Source organism: Pseudoliparis swirei, chromosome 18 (assembly GCF_029220125.1).
Source record: "Pseudoliparis swirei isolate HS2019 ecotype Mariana Trench chromosome 18, NWPU_hadal_v1, whole genome shotgun sequence".
Lineage (NCBI taxonomy): Eukaryota > Metazoa > Chordata > Actinopteri > Perciformes > Liparidae > Pseudoliparis > Pseudoliparis swirei.
Genome location: NC_079405.1, coordinates 19,732,522 through 19,758,521, shown reverse-complemented (window position 1 = coordinate 19,758,521; position 26,000 = coordinate 19,732,522). Strand labels below are relative to the sequence as shown.

General features: G+C 42.5%; 2 protein-coding genes across 6 annotated transcripts; one reads left to right on the top strand and one right to left on the bottom strand.

Annotated features, from left to right (window-relative positions):
• Window positions 1-1,219: 1,219 nt before the first annotated feature.
• cep15 (centrosomal protein 15) lies at window positions 1,220-24,377 on the bottom strand. 4 transcript variants are annotated; one of them, XM_056437064.1, is made up of 5 exons: window positions 24,244-24,374; window positions 23,507-23,630; window positions 22,839-22,907; window positions 18,938-19,047; window positions 15,529-17,954 (listed from the first exon to the last, which is right to left on the bottom strand). In XM_056437064.1, exons 1-5 carry the CDS (start codon window positions 24,294-24,296, stop codon window positions 17,912-17,914), a joined length of 399 nt encoding a protein of 132 aa, XP_056293039.1. In that variant the 5' UTR covers window positions 24,297-24,374; the 3' UTR covers window positions 15,529-17,911. The 4 variants fall into 4 exon arrangements, with proteins under 4 accessions (XP_056293040.1, XP_056293039.1, XP_056293038.1 ...); XM_056437065.1 differs by lacking the exons at window positions 15,529-17,954; window positions 18,938-19,047 and adding an exon at window positions 1,220-1,735 and having other exon boundaries at window positions 24,244-24,377; XM_056437063.1 differs by lacking the exons at window positions 15,529-17,954; window positions 18,938-19,047 and adding an exon at window positions 20,077-21,757 and having other exon boundaries at window positions 24,244-24,359.
• fezf2 (FEZ family zinc finger 2) lies at window positions 1,744-6,277 on the top strand. 2 transcript variants are annotated; one of them, XM_056437059.1, is made up of 5 exons: window positions 1,744-2,121; window positions 2,430-3,309; window positions 3,715-3,849; window positions 3,967-4,099; window positions 5,604-6,277. In XM_056437059.1, the coding sequence occupies exons 2-5, from the start codon at window positions 2,545-2,547 to the stop codon at window positions 5,858-5,860; spliced, it is 1,290 nt and encodes a 429-aa protein (XP_056293034.1). In that variant the 5' UTR covers window positions 1,744-2,121; window positions 2,430-2,544; the 3' UTR covers window positions 5,861-6,277. The 2 variants fall into 2 exon arrangements, with proteins under 2 accessions (XP_056293034.1, XP_056293035.1); XM_056437060.1 differs by having other exon boundaries at window positions 1,744-3,309.
• Window positions 24,378-26,000: the final 1,623 nt, after the last annotated feature.

Here is a 26,000-nt window from a genome sequence, read left to right as displayed (position 1 = left end):
AAGTCACATTAATTTAGTTTTGTCTCTCTTTATAAGTCTTCTATAAAATACAGTTGAGCAATGAATCAGTGTGTATGTGGTGTTAGAAAACACAGCTGCACAAGTAACTTAAAATATATATATATTTTAAACAAACCCAATAATGACTTAAACGCTGACATCATAAGCATCTTTGAGTACCTAGAAAAGCGCTGTTTAAAATTGTATTTAAAAGTATTATTATTATTTTTTTTAGTATTATTTTCATGCTCAGTCAGAATTGTGTTGGAAACTGCAAAAATTAAAAATACCTGCTATGCCCTAAATCACACACAAAACATTTGAGGTTTGAATAATTCATTTCAAAGCGTGATAAAACTTTAATTCAGTTTTTGAACGAGCAGATCGAGAATGCATTTACAGTTAATGACACAAATTGACAAATTGCATGAAATGTGGGAGTTTAATAGATTTGAAAACCCACAAAGAACAAAAATAATTGTGACAGAATTCATAAACATTATACTTTGGCAAGTGTTAAGTCTTACTCTTCATAATATATAAAATGATGTGATTTATACATGGTGGTGCTTTTTAAAGAACAAATCCAGTCTGTGGTTGTCAATCCAACATCAGCTGGGTGAGAGCCACCATGCATCATAGGCCTGACACACATATAAAAGATAGTAATAATAGATGGATTCTGGCTCAGATGCTTTGCATCACTTTCCCAGAAGGTCAGTGTTTAAAGCGTCCGCTGGTGGTCGTCTTGGTCAATTAAAGAGCTCGCTAAAAAGACAAAGCAATTGTCCTGCAGGATCAGGATAAACACCAGCCAGAGATATTTTTCACAACCTGGCAACCCAAAATAAATTATTCCGTTAGGCTTGTGGCTGGTATATAAAAAACACAGCTCAGTGTTTTATTATACATTAATTAAGCCATTATAAATAATGTTATTGTTAGTAAAGTGTTGAAAATACTATTTCTTTTATAACCCCCGCAAAGGCCGAACAACTCCTCACATGGAAATAAGAACATAACTATCCAAAATGTGTTTTTGCATGCTTTAAGAGACATTTTAAAAATAATATTGTACCATGTAAAAATAAATGTTAATGAGAGATCTTCATGGAGGTAACGATAACTATCACGATACATATATCCCTTTACCCCCCCCCCCCCCCCCCCCCGCCAGCCTCTGTGCCTCCGGCTCGATGGGAGTCCCTCAGGTGAAATGGCATGCAAACACATGAATTGAACGCGGCCCTCGTGGCGAATGGAAGAGAAACTGCTGCTCCTTGTAACTCCCACACAACACGATGGATTCCAGCCAACTTCTTGTGTGCCTCTTTAGAAGAGAAAAAAAAGCCTCTCTTTTCATTTGTCCTTTCTGTCCAAGCTAAGTCTTTTCTTTTTCCTCTCTCCCTCTTTAATCCGTCCCTCTATTTCAGAAAAAACACACACATATAAAACCAGGTTCACGCGGTGCTTTAGTGGCTAAAAGTGAAAGAGCTTGTGTTTTTCTTTTTTCCACCTTTGCGCGGAGTTGAGCCTTGAATCGCTCTGGAAAATTGCTTCTTTTGAATAGAGGGAAGGAGGAACAACGTTTAATAGGATCCAAAGGGAGTCTCTGCTCTTAAACAGGTGGAAATTGGACGTCCTCGAATTTTATACAAATAGTCAGTAAGTATATAAGCCGGCGTGGAAAAGAAGGGATCCCATCTCCGAGGATTAGTACAGGATTTTTTTTCTCCTGCAAAAAAATGTCAAAAGTGGAAAAAGACATTTTAATAAAGAAAGAAAAAGATGAATTTGTTATAAACCAAATTAAAGAATGATTCTTGATCAACTTCACAAATATGCATTGAACGATGAAAAAACAATTATAATAATAATAATATAACCACCTATTTATCAAGAGGGAAATGGCTTCATATTTATGTACAGCCCCCCCCCCCCTCCCCCTCCTCTGCCCCACGGGTGCAGGTTGATGAAGGCGTCTCCCTGTCACCCAGTTAAGAGTTCGGGTGCCCACTGATGTCAGCAGACAGTGATCCGCGCTGAGGAGGGGCGGGCACTGCCAACATGTGACAGAGAGCAGTCTGCTGGTTTCTCCACACCCATCTGACCATTAAAGAGGTAACCCCCCAACACCGACTCAACTTGATGCTCTTGCATTCTCCGGGAGCTCAAACTACAACATTTTTCTCTTTTTTTGTTGTTATCTTTTTGTACTCTTCCTCCTTTTCTTCTTCCTAACGAGCTCTGTAATGTCCTGTTAATGTTGTGTGCACTAGTTAATGAGCATTAATCCATCACCCCTGGATGCTATTGTTAAGGGGGGGGCGATGGGGGGGATGGCCATTTGAATGCAAATGCCTGACACTGTGACAGCAAGGTGCTTATTAAACTGATGTGCCCTCCTGTCTTTTCTTCCGGGAGCTCAGGAGTGAAAAGACTCGGGGCAGCTGGAGGAGCGGGTCGCACTGCGCCGGGAGTTGCTCACACCAAGTTTTACTCTGCTGCGAACTAAACTCAAAACTGCAACAACAACAACACAAAATGGCAAGTTCTGCTTCCCTGGAGACGGTGATGTCCTGCGGTCGGACCGGACCGTCTGCGGCTCCCAAGACACTGGCTTTCTCCATCGACCGGATCATGTCCAAGAGCTCGGAGCCGAAGGGGCGCACGGAGGAGCGGTCCGAGGGCAAGAAGCTGCTGGGGCTGTGCTCCCCGATCCCCTGCATGTTCCCGCTGCAGCCTTTCAGCTACGACCTGCAGGCCAAGGCGCTGATGAACTACTCGGAGCTGTGGAGAGCCAGTTTCAGGGGGACTTTTTGCAGTTCCGCAGCCGCGCCGTGCAAAGGGAACTGCGGCATGTGCGGCAAAGCTGAGTCGGGCTTGAAGCAGCCGCTGCTGACGTCGGGGAGCAGGGTGGTGAAGCCGCAGGTCATCCACCAGGCCGTGGCCGTGCCCAGCGGCGGCTCGCTGTACTATCTCAACTACCTGGACTCCGCGTACCAGCAGTCGGAGCTGTTGGCCGGACACTGGTTCTCCAACCCGCAGGCCCAGGCCTCTCTGTCGGCGCACCACAGACTTTTGCTGCTGGAGAACGCCAAACTTGCCGGAGTAGGGTCCGAGAAGCTGCCCACACCGCAGTACCCGCACAAGAAACATCTGCCGGGGCAGCTGGACCAGATAGTGAAGGAGAACCACGGCCTGAGCGCGGAGAAGAACGGCGTCAAGACGCACAGCAAACTCAGCAGCAGCTGCAGCAGCGCAGCAGACGGGAAACCCAAAAACTTCACTTGTGAAGTGTGTGGAAAGGTAACTTGTTTTGTGCTCTCTTATGTACGTGTCTAAAAAATACATAATGCATTTCGTTAAAAAGGGATTTTAGATCTCAAAAGTACAGCATGCTTGTGTTGATATTATTATTATTTGTTTATTATTATTTATTCATTATTATTTGTAGTAGTAGTAGTATTTAAATAACACAACATCGTTATGTTATTATTAAATGTTAACATTATTATGATATCCCAAAGTTTCAAATTAAAACGAAAACATATCCTAAAAATGAAATAACCCAAAATTAATTATTCAGCAATAACCAGAGTCGATTCCAGATGATCGAAATGAAATCGTTCTTATTCCCGAGGCTCTCTGACTCAAACCGTGTTGTCTAAATATTAGTCATTCATATCCTGGCTGTGGCTGTGTTCTCCGCAGGTTTTTAACGCGCATTACAATCTGACCAGACACATGCCGGTGCACACCGGGGCCCGGCCCTTCGTGTGCAAAGTGTGCGGCAAAGGGTTCCGCCAGGCCAGCACGCTGTGTAGACACAAGATCATCCACACACAGGTGAGACACCGCGCACGCGGATGCACAGATTGTTTTGACCCAGTCCTGCTTTTAAAATGTTTTATTTGATTAGATTAAGTTTGAACTGTTTTTACAATTGATTTATTTGCTGTTTAGGAAAAGCCTCATAAATGCAACCAGTGTGGGAAGGCGTTCAACAGGAGCTCCACGCTCAACACTCACGTCCGGATTCACGCCGGGTACAAACCTTTCGTATGTGAGTTCTGCGGGAAAGGTTTCCACCAGAAAGGTATATTTATATAACATATATATTTCAAACGAGTTCAAATGACAATTATTAATCTAAAACGCTGCCCGTTTTCATTTGTAAAAATCGTACTACGCTTGTAATGTTGACGTTAGCTTTGGCCCTAAAACAGTTAAAATAGTCCAATAGCGATGCTGCCTGCATGTGTAAAGAAACTAATCGAATCTTTATTTTTCTCTGAGGTTACCTACTAAATCAAACGCCAAAAAAAGCTCGGCATTTAATTATGTGAAATCAATTTCCAATCTTGACACATATTGTCTTGTCTATAAGATCGGGGCCGTTTCTACACCAGTCCTGCGCGGTCAGCCGGGTGAATAGTCCTTTAATAGGGTGGTGATTCTCAGGGCTCCGTTCCAGACCCAAAGGTCGCATCACATGGAGCTGGCTGCTGGTTGTTTTCATCTCCTCATACAACATGAATCTCTTCGTGTTGGGCGGAGGGCATATAGTCTACTGCAATATTCTTTCTTTTTTCCCCTCCTGTTTATCGTAATAACTTATCACGTGCAGTGTTTCCACCGCCTTTAATTTGTCCTGAGGCACCGGGATTTTATTTTCTCCAATCAGTTATATATTCAGTTATACTTTAATTGACAGTTGGTTCGCTGTGAAGGAATCCTCGTAGTGTGCTGAGGTCGGCGCGAGATGGACTTCTGCGCCATATGCTGCTGCTCGAAGAGCAGTGAAAGGGGGAATAATTGCAGGCCCGCCGATGAGCTTGATGCGATCAGTGAAAATAGGACATGTCACTTTCCGCGGACTAATTCTCCTCCTAAAGACGCAGCATTGGCTCTGGGTCAGCTGCGAGACCTCGCAAAGATGAGAATCAGGGATTTTTTTTCATTTGTCGAGTTGACAAAGTTTGACAACTTCTTGACTTCCGACACACAAAACCCTGATTAATGAAGGCCTGAGCCGGGCGGAGGGACAGAGCCGGCTCTAACTTCACAATGACCCGCTGACCTTTTTTTGGGGGGGGACATCATTCCATCCATTCAGGACTTCAAGCATCGTTTACCTCTTTACCTTTAGAAAACAAAAAGTAGGGAAAGTGCAATGTGTAAGCCTGAAAATAACCCAGATGATTTCCCAGACTGACTGCTTTTAATTCACGAGATGTGTGTGTGTGTGTGTGGGGGGGGGGGGGTAGGGTTAGAAGCATGCGTTTCTAATTGCAGAGGAAAGACATTTTTGCTTATTGTTTAGTCATAAAGTCAGGGCTGTCTTTCATACAGGATGATGTTAGCCTGTGTTATGGAATGTCATTTTTTAATGTCATGTTATTCATATCGTGACACCGTTGAAAGGATGATTAAAGTTTTGATAAGTACCTGTACAATTATATATATATATATATATATAATATATAATATAATTGTATATGGGTTGGTCAGAATAAATGTTAAGACATGACTGTGGATTTTCTTGAATTTTAATCAACAAGGAAAATAATTGTTAATTATTCCTTTTCTTCATCTCCCAGGAAACTACAAGAACCACAAGCTGACGCATAGCGGGGAGAAGCAGTACAAGTGCTCCATCTGCAACAAAGCCTTCCACCAGGTCTACAACCTCACCTTCCACATGCACACGCACAACGACAAGAAGCCCTTCACCTGTGGCACCTGCGGAAAGGGCTTCTGCCGCAACTTTGACCTGAAGAAACACATCAGGAAGCTGCACGACGGGGTCTTCACGGCGCCCGCGGAGGCCCCCAGAGAGAGGGAGCTGCAGAGCTGAGGCACGCCGCTGAGTCCTCATATCACAGATTAAAACCTCGGACTGTCAGGCCCCTGAAAGACTGGCTGCTGTGCTGCATCTGTGGCCCCGTTGAACCGCTTTTGAACATCCAGAGAGGTCGTCCAATAAAATTGGACACAATCACTTCAAGGGGACTGTAGTCATCCTATCAGTATATAGGATCCTGTGACATTTCATACTTATCACTGGGTCCTACTGTAGGAATATGATGCCGCCCATATAGAAGGGACAAACATGGGAGAAATCATCTTTTTCCACGATGGAACTGTAAATAATATAGAAATACGACAAAAAATGTTATTTAAAATGTGGATCATTGCCATGTTGTGTATTTCACAGAAAAAAACAAGTTAATGTGAATAAATAAGTTATAACTTATAATGAAAACTGAATGTTTGAGCCATGTTGTTTCTGTTTTTTGAAGGCATTTGAAAATAAAACAATGATGTCATATGATGAAAGTTGTGTTGGCTACGCACATAGAAACAATGGTTTTTAGTCGACTGGTGAGTGACAACAGATTGACAACTCAGGAACAATTTCATGAACACAACATTATCAGAAAAGAAAAAAAGGGACATACACGTGTCAGGAAACAAGTGAGAGAGTAAATACACAATGACAATTATAAAACAAATTAAATTCTCACTAGACCTCTTAACTCTCTTAACAACTGCACTAATTTAACCTGTTACATTTGGGAGCTGTTGTTTTCTTGTTTATTCATAATTGTATTTTCTTAGATTTGTTTTTCATGTGTTGGTGTTGATTTAATTGTTGCGGTGTTTTGAACCTCAAGATCAACAATCTACATGTCAAACATGCCAGATGATGAGACAGCTTCAATATTTAAATACGTGTTTCATAGAACATATAATTACAGTATCAGTAAAGTTATAATTTGCATTACATAACATTTATTTAGCTAACATTTTCATCTATAGCGACATTCTTCCAGGACACAAACCATGCAACTTCATCAAATAACGCTACATTCAGATGAAGACATTTCATTTTTTTGATTTCTTTGTAGTTCATGCGTTTGAGTTTCTGCTGCCCTGATGTCATTCAGCTGGTTCCTCCAAACCATATAACCAAATGTAAAAATGATTACATACAACAATATATATATATATATATATATATATATAACACATACAGACACACATATATAATTATAATAATTATATATAGTAAGAATTATAATAAGGTTCATAATAATGTACAGTAATCAGCATTTATGTATATGTATATATATATATATATATATATATATATATATATATATATATATATATATATGCATGTGCTAAAGGTTGCGGGTGTTTTATTTTGAAGTGTTGTTAGAAAGCCACATATAGACTCAGTCTGGCTCGACTGTATGCTCTGCAGCCACTTTGCTTCACCATTTATTGACAGACACGATCTTAATAATGGAGCATTTACACTTGACTTCGGCGTAATGGCGCAAATGATAGGAGATAACGTGGGCCCTTGAAAGCGAATTACATTAAGCAGCCCGACGACAGGGGGAGGATTGATTGGGGCGGGCGGGTGTAGCTTACTTTTGCATCCGGAGCCGCTCATCAGACCGGGAGATAATGGAGCACTCAGGCCGCAGCTCCTCATCTGGGCCTCCGTGTTAATAGAGCACACGCTATTCTCCTCACGGCTCCTGGAACAATATTATCCCTGCACACATTCAGTGGAGAGGCAGAGCCGTGCTCCCAAATGGCGCTCTTTCTATTAACAGCCAATTAGCGCTCAGCCGGCCCAGCCGGGCCTGCAGAAGCCCGGCTGGGCTAATATTGCCAGATGAATGCTGCGCCTCATCAGTCTGCAATGAGCGACATGTGTTGGCAACACTGAAGACGGACCTTTTTTCCTCGCGCTCTCAGCACTTTATTGTAGCTCGAAACATCTTTAAGATGAAATGATTTCCACTTTCATATTATCAAATGCCTATAGGTTGGTGAAATGGAAACATTTGGGCCTGAAGCAACCACAAGGCGGTTTTATTTATTATATTCAACAATCCGGAAATAGGTTTTCACTTGATGGAAGATGAGACCCTATTGGATTTCTTCTTCATTTTTTCCCAAAGTTTGACCAAAGTTTGTTTCTGGATTCAGGAGTTATAACTGCTCAAAACGTATCGTCACACGAGTTATATTTAACTGTTCAATTAAATAGACAAAATAATATTCTAAAAAGAAAAAGAAATGTCTCATGTTGAAGCTGATGACCTTTGTCTCTCCTTGTGGGTCATCGAACACCACTGCACTGCAATACAAAATATGCCAAAACAATCAAAAACATAAAATAATAAAAATAATGTTATCTGCATAGTGTATGCTGTTTTTAATTCTTAATGTAATAGTTTTACAAACGATCTGTAGGCTAAAGATTTTCATCCCGAATCAGAATCTGCTTGTAAAAAGTGAATACGTCATTAGAACAGGATGCAGCGCGAGGACGTGCGCGTGGTGGTGATGCTGCGGTCCTCTGCGGCAGCGGCCGGACATCTACGGCTATACATGTGTCTGTGTGCACACTTTTTACCTCATGGTTTCCCGGTGTGACACGTGACAAAGAGGGAACAATGAGATCTACATAACACCACTGTTATCCACGGCGATGTGTGCGGGGCAGGGAACCAGAACAACACAATAAAACGCGCACGCAGCAGCCATGTGTGTGTGTGTGTGTGTGTGTGTGTGCGACTGAGTGCAGCGTGGCACGGAGAACAACAATGTCGAAGGGAGTAGTAAATAACCTAAGGGCGAGCAGGTTGCCCTTTTTTCCCGCGCTCCCCCCAGCAACATTTGGGCAACCGCCGCACTATCCGTTAACACGTTAATTGAAGAACAGGAGCTTTAATTAAGGCGCGCCCACGCGGGGGGGGGGGGGGGTATTAGGCGGGGAGAGGGAGCGCGGGAGCGCGCGCTAATCGGCTGTCAACAACATGAAGACATCTTTCTTTTGCTCTCCCCGCCACCGGAGGGATCACTGGGGATTCAGGCAATTTACGGGCCACAAAGGAGCTCGTTTGAGACAGGAAGAGAAGAAAAGAGAGAGGCGGACTTTTTTGTCTGGCCGATTGAATTGATTGTAAATGGGAGATTAGCGGGGAGCGTCAGCAGCGGCCCGTAAGTGCCCGGTCGAGGAGGAAGGAGAGAAAGGGACCAATTAAATCTACCAAATGTTAATTTACATCAGTTTCCCCTCAGTTTAGCCCACATGAAATTCCAATTAAAGCGTCCTCGCAGCAGCACCCCCCCACCCTTTAGGAGAGGGAGGCGCGTTGACAGTTAGTGTCCTACAACCTGCACACAACATCCCCACAGCATCTGGTAAGATTACAGGCTCTGCCATGTGCCATTCCGATAGCTATAACACCAGTTATACTCTGATCAGGACTCTTTCTACAACTACAATCACATGGCACAAGGTGGTCAATACAAACGTATGAGAGAATGAATATCATGTTGTATGTTTGACGTTCTGTGAATGTTTGACATTTCTACAGAAAGTTCATTGTCACATACAGACATTGTGAGTGCAACCCATTTATCTGCATGCTGTCCTGGTGTGATCTAAAGGGAAACCATTGAGCAGAACATTTTCTCTGTGGAATGCTCTGACAGCAACATAGTGAGGAGGTCTCCGGTTTAGAGCACAGCCAGGTTTACAAAATCCCCTTGTCAAGAAAGAACGGTGTGTTGGAATCATGTATCATTGCTAATTTAAAATGTGTTATGAATGGCCGGTGGTTGTCCTTTAGGCTGCTTAATCTACATCCATCTTTAGAGTGGCGCCTTTTAAGGGCAAATGGTGCAAGGAAAGAAGATCTGAACGTTTCACCCCATCAGTTTCATTGTATTTGCTTGTTTTTTATTCTGCCAAGCAGCAGACTGCAACCTTAATATTGAGATACAATTCAGCTTAGGAACCGAAAAGGCTTGGACTGCCCCCCCCCCCCCACACACACACACACAACCCAGCCCTCGTTAGGGGAGCACTGGCGCTCCGGCACAATGAACCTCCAGGATTCATTGTAAAGTGCTGAGGGGTTAATGAGCAGTGGCTTCTCTTCACTCTCTGGCTCTGTTCCTGCTTTAAGCGAGAGGCAGTTGAAAGGACGGAGCATGGAGCGGGCGTCAATGGAGTTTAGATCTGTTGAGATGTCATGTTTAAAACACATTTATGTTACATTTCTCACAAGCACATTTCACATATACATGTTTACCGAAGAAGACGCCGTCATTGACCCTGATTATGCTTCCAAAACGTAACCAGCAGGCCGTGAATGTGGCGGGGCTCGGCGCCGAGGGATCCAGGGTGTGATGCATGGAAATGAGCCACTCAAGAAGCAGCCGAACACACAGATTAAAATGGAACAGCCGCGGCATTCACTCGCACCTCATTTAGATTCTTTTACAGAGTCAACCTCAGGCCTTTCTCCACCAAAAACCTCATCAGGATGTCTTAAAGGCGGCGGCGAGCAGCTTGTCTCTGGGATGTGCCTACCCGCCTGCCTTGGCATGTCAAGGGCACGGCGGGCCAGGAGTGGCTGTGAGGGTAAGTGATGGGCTGCTGGGAACTGAGCAGGGAGGGAGCTCTCATCGCTGATCTGTTGTAAGACTCCACTCTCTGACCTCCGTCTATCTGGTCTGTAGCTCCGGGCAGAGGAGCTGAGGGGGAACCTCCCTCTCTCGTGGGTGGAAGAGGAGGAGGAGGGTGAGCCTTCACTGACAATAAAGGCTCATAATATTATTTCTAACTGTTTGACCCATTTCATGACCAAATAAAACATCCTGAAATGTGCAAGTATTGACTGCTCTCCTGTCATATATGTGACTGTAAGATCATCTAAAACACTTAACATAACAAATGCTTTGGATGATTTAAATCAGAGGTCAAATTGCATTTACACTATGTAATAAATCAATTATATGTTTTAAATTGGCCTTCTTTTTGCTCCTTTATGATATAACTAAATCTCTTTTGCATGCACTTTATCACATTTAATTTGTACGAAATGTAATTTTGTGAGATTTAATTTATAATCAAACGAATTTGCATGATGTTTCTAAAAGTATATATTATTAAACATTCACACGTCAAACGTCTTTGCAGATTAACCCAAAGAAGAACTGTTTGGCTGAGAGCAAACACATCTCTTCATGTGTTCTTCAGGAATACATCTTCTCCCTCATAGTAAGCCCTGTCTTACTGTCTTATTTTCTTTTTTCATTTGTTCTCATTTATTGACCTGTTTTAATTGGTTGTTACTCAAAGCACCTGTTGGCCGTTTGATGTTACCACACTCCAAGCCATTAATTAACTTTATAAAGAGTTATTGTAGGCTAGAGGCCAAATTTAGAGTGCATTTACATAACGCGACTGGAAACTGAATAAAAAAATTAAAGTAAGCAAGGTGATTTGTAATTTTCTTTTTCAGTGGTAATTTTGTGCATGAAAACATATGGCCATCAGATGTAGTTGCAATGCAAACTTGGCTGGCACGCCCTGCAGTGTAAACATGGCCTTAAATGCACTGTGAGTCCCAGAGATTAACATCACAACTAAATCCAACAGAAATATTTGGCATGTATTTGTAAAAAAACAACACAAAAGATATGAAATGATGCCAACGAGACAAATCAACACACACACACACATCACAGTCTATTCAAATATGCGTCTCTTTGTCCAGCTAATTACAAGCAAATTAATTTGATCATCTGCCGCTGCAAAGCAGGGAGCCATTTTCACCATCACGCTCCGGCTGCACTCACATCTTCTCTAGTGGCATTAGAGCAGTGTGTCTTTGTCAGGGAGGATCAGTTGATTTGGGGATGTCCGGTGCCACGGCTAATCCTTCTGACCTGACCTGGCCCTGCTGGGAAACGGCCTCTCCTCCTTCACGTCAGCCCACCGTGTGAGTGATGAACCACTCTGCTCCCTCACACAATTAAAAGACCCCCTCAGACCAAATTAAACTCTACATCATACTACAGGCTGAGGTCACAACGGGATGAGCATTCACTGGAAAAAACATAATGGAGCAATAACAGCAGCAACATGTTTTCATGCTTTTCCTTTAAACTGTGTTGCTGATGCTGATGAGACTGAGGAATGTGACTGAAGCCAGACAACTCATTTGAAAGACCATTAAAGCAGCAATTCTGAGGTTTAATAGAAGTTCAGATTTGAGCAATGATCTCGATATCTGAATTGGTCGCTTTCACATGTGATTGGAAGTTTGTTACAAACCCCACCTTTTTCACAAGCACAAGCTCCAAATTTGTTTTGTCAGGGATTTAACATTTTTGACGGACAGATTATCTAGGATCACTGATGTTAGGTTAAATTGAGCCGGGGTAAGCCAACAAGAGCCTGACTGAGATGAGCTCACTGAGTGATGAATGAGTCTTGGAAACGTTCACTTGCAGGGGAACAAATAACAACGTTTTCTGTCATTTCTTCATAAAAACAACATGTCTCAAATCTGAAATTCGCATTTCAGCCTCAAATCTGAAAATCGCATTTATAGTAGGCCGATTCTTGACAAACCGACCACAGATTTTATCCTTAAAAAGCTATTCTCTCACCTCTAAAAAATTACATTTCGTGACTCGACAGCTTACTATTTCGAAACTTTCAGTTGTGTATTTTCATCTACGCCATTATTCCCTGTTGTTGGTGTAAAGTGCATTCTTAGCAAGACTTTTTGAAATAATCCGCTGGCTCTGATCTGTGTTGTGGTTAAACATCAGATGTAATTCAGTTCTCATATCTCACGAGCAATGTGGTTTTAGAGTATATTATTCGTGAGTGGGTGTGTGGATGTGTTTCTCTTTTTTGCTTTTTGACGGCGAGGCACATGGAAGGAGGCGAGGGACGAGCAGAAGGAGGCGAGGACACCCCACTTGACCCAATAGGAGCTGGCATATCCTCGTAGCCTACAATAGCCATGAAAGTCTGTGTTGAAGGAAAGTGCCTGCCCCTCTTCTTTGGTGTAAACTCTAAGCCCATTGCGACCGATTCTTCCGATGATGGGCGTTTCATATAGCCAATAAAATGAGGGAAATAACGATATGCTGCTTCAGGGGGTAGGTTGAGAGCCCAAACAAGGATGTCACTGCGTAAAGGCAAACAGCTGGTGCCAGCGTGCGTCTGTGTGTAACACTATAATGTGTTTAGAATGTCGGCAATACTGATAATGATTCTGGTGTGCAAGACAAGACGCCTTTTTAGCATAGGCATGTGACCATGGTTACGAAGGGTCCTTTGCAGTCTCCTAATGGCCTTTTTTGGAAAAAGCCTAGACCTACCCTTAGAAATTGTGTAGAATATTAATTTGATGTTGTATTGTTATCTACTTTTTACTTAGACTAGGTATGGCTTCCTGCTGTGCCCAGCTATTCTTTGCAAAAAAATATTCATGCGGAAATAAAAATGTTCTACTTCAGAGTTTAAACCTATATTACTCAATGATAGTATAGCCCTTACAGCGATTCTTTCAAAAGAGACCAAAACCATGCATTTACTCCAAATGGTTCAAGTACAGCTTTTAATTTACTTTGGGTATGCCTTGGGGGTAGGTAGTTTTAGGAAAATGCTAAGAGATCGAAAAGAAAACATCACTTTTCAAAAACAGTTCCTGGAAACGCTAGATAATCCCCCGAACAGTGTAGTGTATTTGGGACTTATTTTTTTTTGTGGAAGGATGTTCCAATAGAAAGGGACTATAGTGAATTATCCAGAGGAAGAAGGTTCCTCTTTTTAGGAAAATATGTTCCTGTTAAATGTTTCATTGCTACGAGCCCCGCAAAATAAACTGTATTTACCTTTGTTGTATTGGGGGGTGGAGTCTAATAAAAAATTAAATGAATAGCCTACGATGTTGGGGCGATATTGAAAAAACATACCGAATACATGTACACATATATTACACATGTACACAGATTACACGTGGGACTCACATATATTACACATACATGCTTTCGAAAGAGGGTGAGTATGAGAGGGTGGGTGGGATTGAATGGGTGGGTGGTTGGTTGGTTAGTTAGTGAGTGAGTGAGTGAGTGGGTGGTTTTTTTTGCTCCGAGGGATGCAAAAGGAGGTAAGAAACAGCAAAAAAGAGGCAAGGACAGGCGGAAAGAAGGTGAGTACGAGAGGGTGGTAGTGAGTGGGTTGGTTAGTTAGTGGGTGGGTTTCTTTTCCCCCCACTTCTGTCGACGAGGGACGCAGAAGGAGGTGAGGAGCGGGCGGTTGGGAGTGAGTGGTTAGTTGGTGTTTTTTACACTTCAAACGGTGAGGGAGGAAGGAGGCAAGGACGAGCGTAAGGAGGCGAGGACGAGATGGCCGGTTGGAAGAAGGTGAGGCCGGGAGGGCGGGCGGGAGTGAGTGGGTTGGTTCGTTAGTTAGTGGGTTTAATTTTTCTACTTCTGTTGACGGGGGACGCGGAAGGAGGCGAAGACGAGCGGAAGGATGCGAGGACAAGAGGGCTGGAAGACAGGAGGTTGCGGAAGGAGGTGAGGATGAGAGGTGACATAAATGACAAAATTGGTCAGCTGTTGTTCCTTCACAGATATCTTACATTTGCCCACAGCTGCTTTCTGCTCAGATATATGCTTATTTTGATTTTATAATTTAGCTGATTGCCCAGCTAACTGAGTCAATGCTGCCGATAGTCTGAATAGGTAGGCATAAAACATAAACAGTTCAAAAAGTATAAAATATATTAAAAAGCTAAAGGTTTTGTGAACATTTAAACGTTTAGATGTTGTCTGTAGCTGAAAATATGCAAAACGTTCATTTTAAAGCTTTTAAAGTTGAAAAAGTTTAAGAGGATTTGAAGATTTTATCCATAATATCCTATAAATATATACAAATCATAAAAAGCTTAAAAATTAAAAAAATTAGAAACAGGAAAAGTCATATCCGGCGTTTTCTTAAAGAACTGAAACGTTTTGATGGCTGAGTGGTTTCTGCCGCTGAGGTATGCAGGAGGAGAATAATAAAAAAAAATGTAAGGAAGAAATGTTTGAATAAATTGAGTAAAGATTGAAGAACAATAGTTGGTTAACAGAATTCCAACAATTAGGACCGTTTTCAATTGAAAGTTTTCAGAGAACAAATGGATGTCTTAAAACTGCCTATTTACTTTGATCTGCAATGCTATTCAATTTAAAATGTGGAAAGTAAAACGTAAATGTTTCTTTTTATACATTATTAATTAAGTTTGGATCCATGGAGAACCCCAAGATCTTAGATATGTATTAACCCTTGTGTTGCCTTCGGGTCATTTTGACCCGAATCAATATTACACCCTCCCCCCGCCTTAGGATTAATTTGACCCCATTCAATGTTTAATGTCGGTGTTCTTTCGGTAGTCAACAAACAAACATAAAGTGCCTCACACTTAAACTTGGAAAACAATATTAATTCTAATAATTTTCTGGAGGTTTTAATTGCTGGCGTCAAATTGAACCCAAAGGGTAAAATATGTTAGTAAATATAAAGGTAACAGGAGGGTGAAACATTGAATCGGGTCAAAATGACCCAAAGGCGGGGGGAGGGTGTAATATTGATTCGGGTCAAAATGACCCGAAGGCAACACGAGGGTTAAATGAAAACATTTCTTTTTTTTCTTGTTATTTTATATATTGCTCATATTATTATGTACTTTATTCTATCTTTAAACCATATATAATCCAAAGATAGTTAAATTCAATTCAATTCAGTTTATTTGTTTAGCCCATTTTCACAAATTTGTCTTAGAGTGCTTTACAATCTGTACAAATAGACATCCCTGTCCTGTACATCCAGGATACCACACTGGTTCAGCAGTGTTAACAGCTTGAAAAGATAAAGACAGATCAGTGTACAAGTGAACCACCACATCACCTGGAGATCCAGAGAGAAGACATCGACACTAAGGAACAACACGAGACGAGTAGGTCTTTATTCACTATTACTATCATTGAAAAGCTAAAGCAGCGGATGTATCAGGCGACAACCTCCAATTCTGAAAAGTGAAGCCAATTTGGAAGTACCTTGAATCTGCATTCTCTCTACTGACGGGGTTGACTCCTGGTGGTATGGAGGTCTATGGGATTCATTCTTGATTTATTCCCTCAGTAAACATTGTAAACATGAGTTTATGGTCTCAATCTCTAGTTGCAAGTCTTTTTCAAAACAGTATGATGTCAATGTTATAAATGGTCTATTTTTAATCAAATAGACCATAAAGCAGGGGATGCTTTAGGGCGGGGCTACAAGGTGATTAACAGGTCCCTAACATGGCGAGATTTCTGTGTTTTCATATCATAACTTTAAATCTTTCAATGTGTGTTTTCAGTTAATTAAAGTTAATAGGAACCTTTGTAGTTGCCTAAAACTCTTTTATTCAGCATTTAGTTGTACTTAGCTCCACCCTCTCGTGTCAGTCTGGTTGCACAAGACGACCAAAATGATGAACTCAAGGCTTCAAAACTACAGTGGAGGTGACTACGTCCACTTCTTAGATACTGTCTATGATATTTATACCATTCGCAGCCTCTCACACTCAACCATTTATAAAGGGACGCAAGTTAAATCCCAGAGGGTTCAAGGATTACGGTTTAAGGGAACATTGAGTTTATGACCATGTCTCTATTAAAGTCACAGTATTTCCTGAATCGTCCCTGATGTGTGTGATATATTAGACCAGGTGTGAAAAGATGTCCCTCTTTTCCGTTAACGTTAAAGATGTTTTTAAAGTGGCACTGCAGGAGTCAAAACCCAATCAGAAGAGTGATTACCCGTGTGCTTTTTCTCAAGTAAGAAAGTGTTTGCTTTGACTGGTGTGTGTGATGGTAAACTGATTAGAGTGTGATAAAGGCCTTCATTAAGAATCAAACACAACGTGCCGGTGCCATGTGGGAAAACATGCCAAGACACAATCGATATCAACAAAAGGCGCAAGAACACACACACAAAATTCGTACGTGTCCTTTCAGCAGCCCACTTAATCCGCCAGTCGATATGAATAGCACCGCACACTCTGACTCTACCAGGCGAGCGCAGAAAGACATCCGTCGAAGCACAATCGATACAGTGAGTGGAATTCAGCGAGAACACACACACACACACACACTGGGTTTCTCTAAGAGCAATATTGCAGCTGTAGTATATTCAAGCCCAGCCGTTGAAGAATTCTCACATTAGCTCCAGAAAGCTATTTCCGTTTGAGTTTTCAAATATTATTAAAACATTTAAAACTAGAATGGGCACTCTGTAGAGCGCATACCTTCGCATATCACAAGATTGGGCATTGAATTATGAACATTTTGGCATTATTTGCATGCCAATTGGATATAAATTGACCGCGCTATGGTAAAAAGAAGATGTTGACCTTTTCATGACCTTGACCATGACCTTTGACCCGATCGATCCCAAAATCTAATCAAATGGTCCCCGCATAATAACAAATCATCCCACCAAATTTCATGCGATTCAAGAAGATTTTGACCTTTTTCATGACCTTGACCTTGACCCGATCTATCCCAAAATCTAATCAAATGGTCCCCGGATAATAACCAATCATCCCACCAAATTTCATGCGATTCGGTTTAATACTTTTTTACTTATGCGAATAACACACATACAAATAAATAAATAAATAAATAAATACACGGCGATCAAAACATTCCCTTCCGCATTTTCAATGCGAAGGTAAAAAGCTTTCTCATCATAGCTTCAAAAGAGCGGAGAGGTTTGTGATTACAGTGATGCTGGTGAAGTAAGGGGCTGGTTAAAGAGGAAATGTTACACGAGCTAAGCCAGGTTACCTTAAGGCCAGTGTTGCTTACTTTTAGTGTACAACATGAAGCCTTCTATTTAATGTAAGGCAACATGACAATTGTGGAGGCCTCTGTGATGGAGGAGACAAAGAGCTGGCAGCCCGGCCTCTTAAGTAGAGGTGACATCCCATGATCAAAGGAGAGGCTCTGGACTTGCAGGGGTCAACGGGAAGACTCAAACAGCGCCACCAGGCATGGTGCTCAGCGACCGCCCAGATCTGTGAAATCCGAACGAGAGAAAATGATACTCTTTAACAATAGTATTTGTCATTTGCAATTTAAATGGCATCAGCAGTTGATACAAATCTGTGATCTCTCCACGCTCGAGATCCAAACAAATGCAACAGACCCCAAGTGTGAAATAACCGGCTGAAAAAAACGGAGTCCGCCAAAATATTTCCCCTCCTTCATTCTTTCCCTCCCCTTCACTTGCCCCTGCTACACCCGCAACATATCACTGAATGAAATGCAGCGTGCAATTACCCATTATCCAATCAACTGGAGTCAACACTTAACCATTTGCGCGGCTCTGGGCTCAGCCAATTATCTGTCAGGGCTCTCAGTGGGCTCTCAATAGCCGAACCACATTGCATAATCGCATGGCTCCGGATTCACGCCACCAGGGACGGAGCGGGCTGGAGGAGAGCCGGGCAGCCGTCTGAGGGGGTCAATGTTGTCGTCGTTGACTGGCAGGACGAAACGAGGTCTGGTCACTGACAACAGGGGCGACCGGGCTCCAGCAGCCTCAGGGGCCTCGGCCATTAGAATACATTATGCCGAGCTAGTCATTTGGAAGGGCTCCAGATCGTGCTCCTCAAAACCCTTTTAGATAATTTGCGACATCGCGTCCCCCCCCACCATCCGGTCACCCATGATCGGACACAGTCCTGCCCTTTCACTAAACCAGCACCCCACCACCCAGCCCCTACCAGTCCCGACTGGTCCAGTCAGTCAGCAGTGGCCTCTGGCTGTTGACCCCCGAGGGCCTGCAGCACTGGGCCCCAGCTGAGGAGCCGGGGCAGCTGCCAACCACCGGCCACTTCAACCCCGGCTGTCCGGATGATTGCATTTGTCAAGCCGCCACTCCGCGTCAGCACAGCGCAGGTCTGATCACGACAATTAGGGGTTAAAGAGAAAGAAAGGGGGTTGTAGAGAGAGAGGGGGGTGTCTTCATCCACCCTGGCAGTGAACAAGCAGGTACCTTTGCATTTGTTGAGATGTTCCTCTCATTACTCCTCCGTTCCTGTTCTGTACATCCACCTTCAGTAACATCAGCCACGTTAAGCGTAGGATGTGTTGTTGTCGTGGCCCCTGTGACATGAACGGAGGCGGTCATCATGCATATTGGCTCATTTAACAAACAGTGTCTGACAAAACTAAGGCCTCCAATAACCAACAGAGCTTAAACTGCTGGAGGACAAACCAGTGCCATACCTGACTGAGATCTTGATAGCGTCGTAATATTTGTTTATTTAGTATTTATATAAACCTCAGAATATATTTATAAATTCAAGACCATGTAAAAAAAGAAGTTAAATTCAATCAAATAAGCCAAACTTCTTCTATGCATTCATGTTTAATTCCATCAGTACAAAAGGGTCTAATAGTGCAACAATAAAAAGAAGGAATCAGTCTCTCAGTGGGATTATTTGATCACATGATCATATTTTCAGATCTCTATTGTCCAAATAAAGCATTAAAAGAAAGAAAAACTAGTACCACTGCTTTAAACATCAGTTTGATTATGTTGTGTCATTTTACTTACATTTTTATGAATTGTGGTGAACAAATTCTGCCTCTTGCCATGGCCATGCTGATGCCTCTCCTCTTCCTCCTTCTTTTTACATGGATTGTGGTTATCTGGATAGTCTATACTCATTATTCATAATTGCTGTCATATTCATTGAATATGTTGTAAATCTGTTACGCTATTCATCTGTACAAATGACATCTATTGCTTCTGTCCATCCGGGGAGAGGCATCCTCCTCTGTTGCTCTCCTGAAGGTTTCTCCTCTTTTTTTCCGCGTGAGTTTTTAAAATATTTCTTGGGAGTTTTTCCTGATCCGATGTGAGGTCCTGGGACAGGGATGTCGTGTACAGATTGTAAAGCCCTCTGAGGCCAATGTTAAATGTTTGATTCTGGGCGAGACTGAATGAACTAAATTGAATCATGAAATATCATTATTCATCTTGCACACGCAAACAAGGTCCAAAGTTTCAGCTTTTCCTTTTCGTATCATATGTATGACACTGGCTCCCTCTACTGGTTGTGAAACAACACTGCAAAAACTGCTGTTTTCAGGCCATGATGATGGGTTCAGAATAAAGACAACAGCATGTTGTCTTTGAAGACTTTAATGGAGATCTAAAGGAATCAGTGATGCTTTAGGTTCCTCGCTCCTCTTTATGCATTGATTTATAGATTGGCGACACATGAATTTTACTAAATATGTGTATTTATTTGGTTGTTTTTTCCTGTTCATCACAAATGTGAAATATCTGAAAAGGAAGCGTATGAATCAAGTACAGCAGACTTTGAGACAACCAGCCAGACCTGCTGGCCAAAACACCAACAAACTGCCTCAGGGAGAAGAGGGAGGTGAGCCCAGATGAAAGGTAAACTAACCCAGCTAGGACCTGAGGCTACTCCACTACCCAGCATGCTGCTAGCTGTCTGCTGTCCGGTCGTAGAAAGATAGGATGGAGGAAAGCAGCAGGAGGTCGGTGGCTATTGAGCTCACATATACAACAAAGACCTGGATCCATCGTGGTCCAGGATCGAGCTGCACTTGTTGATGAGCGGACAGAGATCAGGACTCTGGTGGGACGAGAGGAGGCGGACTCTGTGTGTGCCTGATGCTCAGTGCTCAAACAGTCAAAGTTGATGGACAGCAGTTTCCTCATGTTGAGTGTTTAAGGTGAAGATGTCGGCCGTATGAACCGCACAGAGAACTGTTTCTGCTGTTTACATTCCATCCATCCATAATCAATACCGCATTAGGGTCGCAGGGGCGCTGGAGCCGATCCCAGCTGACATAGGGTGAAGGCAGGGGACACCCTGGACAGGCCGCCAATCCATCGAGGGCACATATAGAGACAGACAACCAGTCACTCTCACATTCACACCTATGGGCAATTTAGACATCAAAATACCTGACTGCATGTCTTTGGACTGTGGGAGGAAGCCGGAGAACCCGGAGAGAACCCACGCTGCCACGGGGAGAACATGCAAACTCCACACAGAAGGACCGCCCCGACCGGGAATTGAACCCACGGCCCTCTTGCTGTGAGGCGACAGTGCTAGCCACTACACCACCGTGCAGCCCTGTTTACATTCCTTATGATACAAATATAAAGAAACTGCACTACAGGAATGTACTATTCAATTAAATTCAACTCTACAAAACTACAGTCGTTTGGTTTGTCATGCGTTTTTTGTGGTGCAAATGGGCTACAACTGAATGAGTTAGCCTGTGTTGAATAATGACAATAAATGATCCTTGAATCAATAATAAATAAAAGTGGCTGTAGTGGACTGATGCCTTTAAATAGAAGCTGCATGTCTTTCTGATACCCGTTTCATACGCACTGGAGTTGTCAGAGACGTCAGCCTGCAGCATAGTTCATACACATTACTTCTTTCTTACTCCCTCCTCTCCTTTTTCTCACTCTCTCTTCCCCTCTTTTCCAAATGCTGCATCACTGAATCCATATCCATTCCACAGAGGAACCCTTGTTCACCAAGGCCTCCAACCATGGTCACAGGACGTTGTTGACAATCCACAGGCCTTTGGTCATCTCTCTGTGTTTCCGGCTGCAGTGGCTCGTTCAGCATCACCGCTCTGATCGAGCAGTCCTGGGTTTTGGGCGAGGAGGCAGGCCCTGGCCTTTAGCTGTGCTGGGTTTCTGTTTAGCTCTCATGGGTGGCTGTCCAAGACCATGAGTCGGGTGTGGGCCTTTACCCAGGAGAAAGTGCTCCCAGGCTGGGATATATTCTTCCACAGACACCCAGTACCTTGTCTAGAACAGAGAAATAACAAACAGCTAATGTTAGGTCACAAACCTCTTCGTCACCGAAGTGAATCCATTATGTTGTCTCCACCCGTTGTCATTCCCAACTTGTCATATAGACGCTAAGTCAGAATCAGGCGTCGACCTCCAGGTCTAAAACGTGCCCCAAACCTGCATTCTCTGTACTGCCCATCAGGGGGCGACTCCTCTGGTTGTATTGATGTCTATGAGAAAATGACAACTTCTTTCTTGATTTATTCCCTCATTGTAAACATGAGTTTATGGTCTCAATCTCTAGTTCCAAGTCTTCTTCAATACAGCATGATGTTCATTTAAAATGATTTCATTTAAATGATGGTCCATTTAGAGACCATAAAGCAGTGGATGCAAAACAAACCAAAACCTGTAAGTTGTTTCCATCTACTTTAACCCTTTCACAGTGTGTTTTCGGTTTATAGATAGTTATTTGTAACAGTGGGGTTGCCTAAAACTGTTATAGTCAGTGTCCTGTTATACTTAGCTCCACCCTCTTGTGACACTTCTGGTTCCAAAAACCAAGATGGCAAAGTCCAAAAAGCTGACATTGAAACCGGTGGTGTCACAGCCCACCTAGTAGCCATTGGAAAACCCAGAAGTGAGTTATCAGGACTACATTTGAATTCAATTCTGTTTATTTTGTCTAGCCCAGAATCACAAATTTGCCTGAGAGGGCTTTACAATCCGTACACATAAGACATCCCGGTCCTGGGACCTCACATCGGATGAGGAAAAACTCCCCAGAAAATAGAAGTAAAAAAAGGAACAGCTGATTTCTCAGAGCTTTTCACCAGCCCATAGTCCCACTAGACCAGCAGCCTGTTCAAAACAATGTGAACTTTTAGCTGCATTTGTACAGAAGTGACTCAGTGAAACAGAGACACTGCTTAGAAGACAGGAACAACTAATTGACTTTAAAAAACTCAGCATCACATTAGGATAAGTGATCTGTATTAAAGAAAAGTAAATATTTATATCTAAATGACAAGGAGCGACTGAATCAGTTTGCAAACATGTGACACTTCCCACCACTATATAAATAGAACCGTGTTACCTCCAGAGCCAGCAGATTTGGGCGTGGCAGTTGTCTTCCTTTGAGACGGACTTCTATCTTCTGTAAATCCTGCAGTATCAGAGAGCACACACAGTTCACTACCAACTCTTTAATCTTTATGCTAATCTTAGTCCTACAGTTTAGTCAATACTTAATATGCATATAAATGTTCCTGCAGTGTTACTGGGTTTAGAGATGATAAATGGCCTGAATAAACCAGCCACGACTTTCAGACAATGTCTACACACTCACAATGGCTTCAGAAGAATCTGAAAACACAGTTTACACACTGAAAAACCAATACTATGAGGGTGAAGGTGTACCCTGTATGCTCTACAGCAGCTGCCACTAATGACAATCTCATTTTCAATTAATCCAATTTAAATTTTTTGGATTGATTGTTAACTTCAATGTCGATCAACGTTGACAAGTGATGTCACATCTAAATGCAGGAAACAGAATGGTTGTTGTTTTCAGTTGATAAAAGGCATAAACTATTTTCAGTTGAGTGACTAATTAATCAATCAGTATTGTTTTTTTTACATTTTAAACTGCAGTCAAGGTGTCAATCAAGCCCAGTCTGCACATCCCCACACAGGAGAGCTTTAAAGCAGCTCTGTGGACCATAGCTGTGTACTTTGGGAGGACGTATGAATAACCCCTATCACCTGCAGCAGCGTGCTGTTCCTGTGGCGGGCCACCTCAGATTCCTCCACCTGCTGCCTCCTCTGGATCTTCAGCTGCTCTCTGAGACTCTCCATCTGCTCTAGCAGCTCGGCTCTCCGTCCTAAACTGATGGCACACACACACACACACACACACACACGTGTTAGAAGAATGCTGGATACCCCCCAATGTGAACAGGTCCAGTTATGCTGTGTTTCTTTTACAGCCAGTGGCCGTTCTAACTGCTAGAACATTTCTAATGGTCCTCAGGAGGTAGAGGTTGTCCTCTAAAAAGAAAGTTAGTGATTCAATCCCTTGCTCCTGCAGTCTACATGTCAAAGTGGCCTGGTAAGATCCTCGACCGTGTGTGTGCGTGCGTGCGTGTGTTGGCTAGTACTAGAAAGCGCTTCGAGTGCTCTATAAGTACATCAACATAACAGAGGGAGAGAGAGGTATCCAGGTGTGGAGCACAGCGAGGTGGATGCAGCGAGGGTTTGTGCTTGTTGTTCCATTTAGAAAACAAGTGGAACTTTCATTACTTTCTTGGCAGCAGTTGACAGCAGAGCGGAAATACCCACCTAACTTATCTGCACAGTTATCTGTAAAGTAACGCTACATGTGAGCATTCCCTAAACTTTAATTCTTCGAGCTAGCTAGCGAGCTGTGTGGAAGAAGTCACAGACTCCATTGGCGTCGATCAAAACTCAGTGCTAGTCGGGAATAAAGACGACGGACTCACATTCCTTCGTGTTTCTCAATTAATTCCGTGTCTTGGGGTAAAGGCGCAGACATTGCGTGTAGAAATCACACTTTAATTAAGCCTCCGAATGGTTGTAGTCTATCAAGCTAACAACACGTCGACATAATACAACCGGAATGCAAAGGAGGTGTACTTCAAAATAAAAGCGCAAATTGTTTGGAGGAGAACAGCGGACCAACTTTCGAGCTAGTTTATATTGGACATGTCTGCTGCTGCATGACACATGTTGTTACCTTCGCATTGAAAATGCCGGAAGGTTATGTTTTGATCGCCGTGTATTTATTTATTTATTTATTTATTTGTATGCGTGTTATTCGCAAATCTCAAAAAGTATTGAACCGAATCGCATGAAATTTGGTGGGATGATTGTTTATTATCCGGGGACCAGTTGATTAGATTTTGGGATCGATCGGGTCAAAGGTCAAAGGTCATGAACAGGTCAAAATCTTTCGCAGAACTCAAAGTATTGAACCGAATCGCATGAAATTTGGTGGGATGATTGTTTATTATCCGGGGACCAGTTGATTAGATTTTGGGATCGATCGGGTCAAAGGTCATGAACAGGTCAAAATCTTTCGCAGAACTCAAAAAGTATTGAACCGAATCGCATGAAATTTGGTGGGATGATTGTTTATTATCCGGGGACCAGTTGATTAGATTTTGGGATCGATCGGGTCAAAGGTCAAAGGTCATGAACAGGTCAAAATCTTTCGCAGAACTCAAAAGTATTGAACCGAATCGCATGAAATTTGGTGGGATGATTGTTTATTATCCGGGGACCAGTTGATTAGATTTTGGGATCGATCGGGTCAAAGGTCAAAGGTCATGAACAGGTCAAAATCTTTCGCAGAACTCAAAAAGTATTGAACCGAATCGCATGAAATTTGGTGGGATGATTGTTTATTATCCGGGGACCAGTTGACTAGATTTTGGGATCGATCGGGTCAAAGGTCAAGGTCAAAGGTCATGAACAGGTCAAAATGTTCTTGAATCGCATGAAATTTGGTGGGATGATTGGTTATTATCCGGGGACCATTTGATTAGATTTTGGGATCAATCGGGTCAAAGGTCAAGGTCATGGAAAGGTCAAACTCTTTTTTTACCATAGCACGATACATTTTTGTTCCAAAATGTTCATAATTCAATGCCCAATCTTGTGATATGCGAAGGTATGCGCTCTACCGAGTGCCCATTCTAGTTCACATCATACTTTTATGATGCTATACCATTAGAATATTACTTTTCCGTCTGGAATCCTTTCATGGATTTTATTGGCGAGGACTATGCCGAAACCATAAGAGGTTTTGCAATCTTGGGACCCAAGTGACTCTGTGAATGATGGTTATAGTTGGTTCAATATGGAAGATGATGATTTATGATTGATGTTTTTGTTGTTGTTGTTTTTTATTTTTTTATTTTTCTTCCTTGTGTGATTGTCCGTATAGTTGGTTGTTTTGCAATTTTTTATTTATTCGGTTTTGATTGTCTGGTGTAACTTGTAAAAACTTGAAATAAAATGATTGAAAGAAAGATATATCTCTCTTCATTAACACACTTTCTGTTATTTTTTTAACATATCCTGTATTAATATGAAACTTATATTCGGAAGCTCAATTACATAAGAAAACTCGACAACTGAGTATAGATTACCAAGGCGTTCGTAATGCAAACACCAGGTACCTCCTGCCGGTTCCCATTAAGGTGTGTGTGTGTGTGTGTGTGTGTGTGTGTGTGTG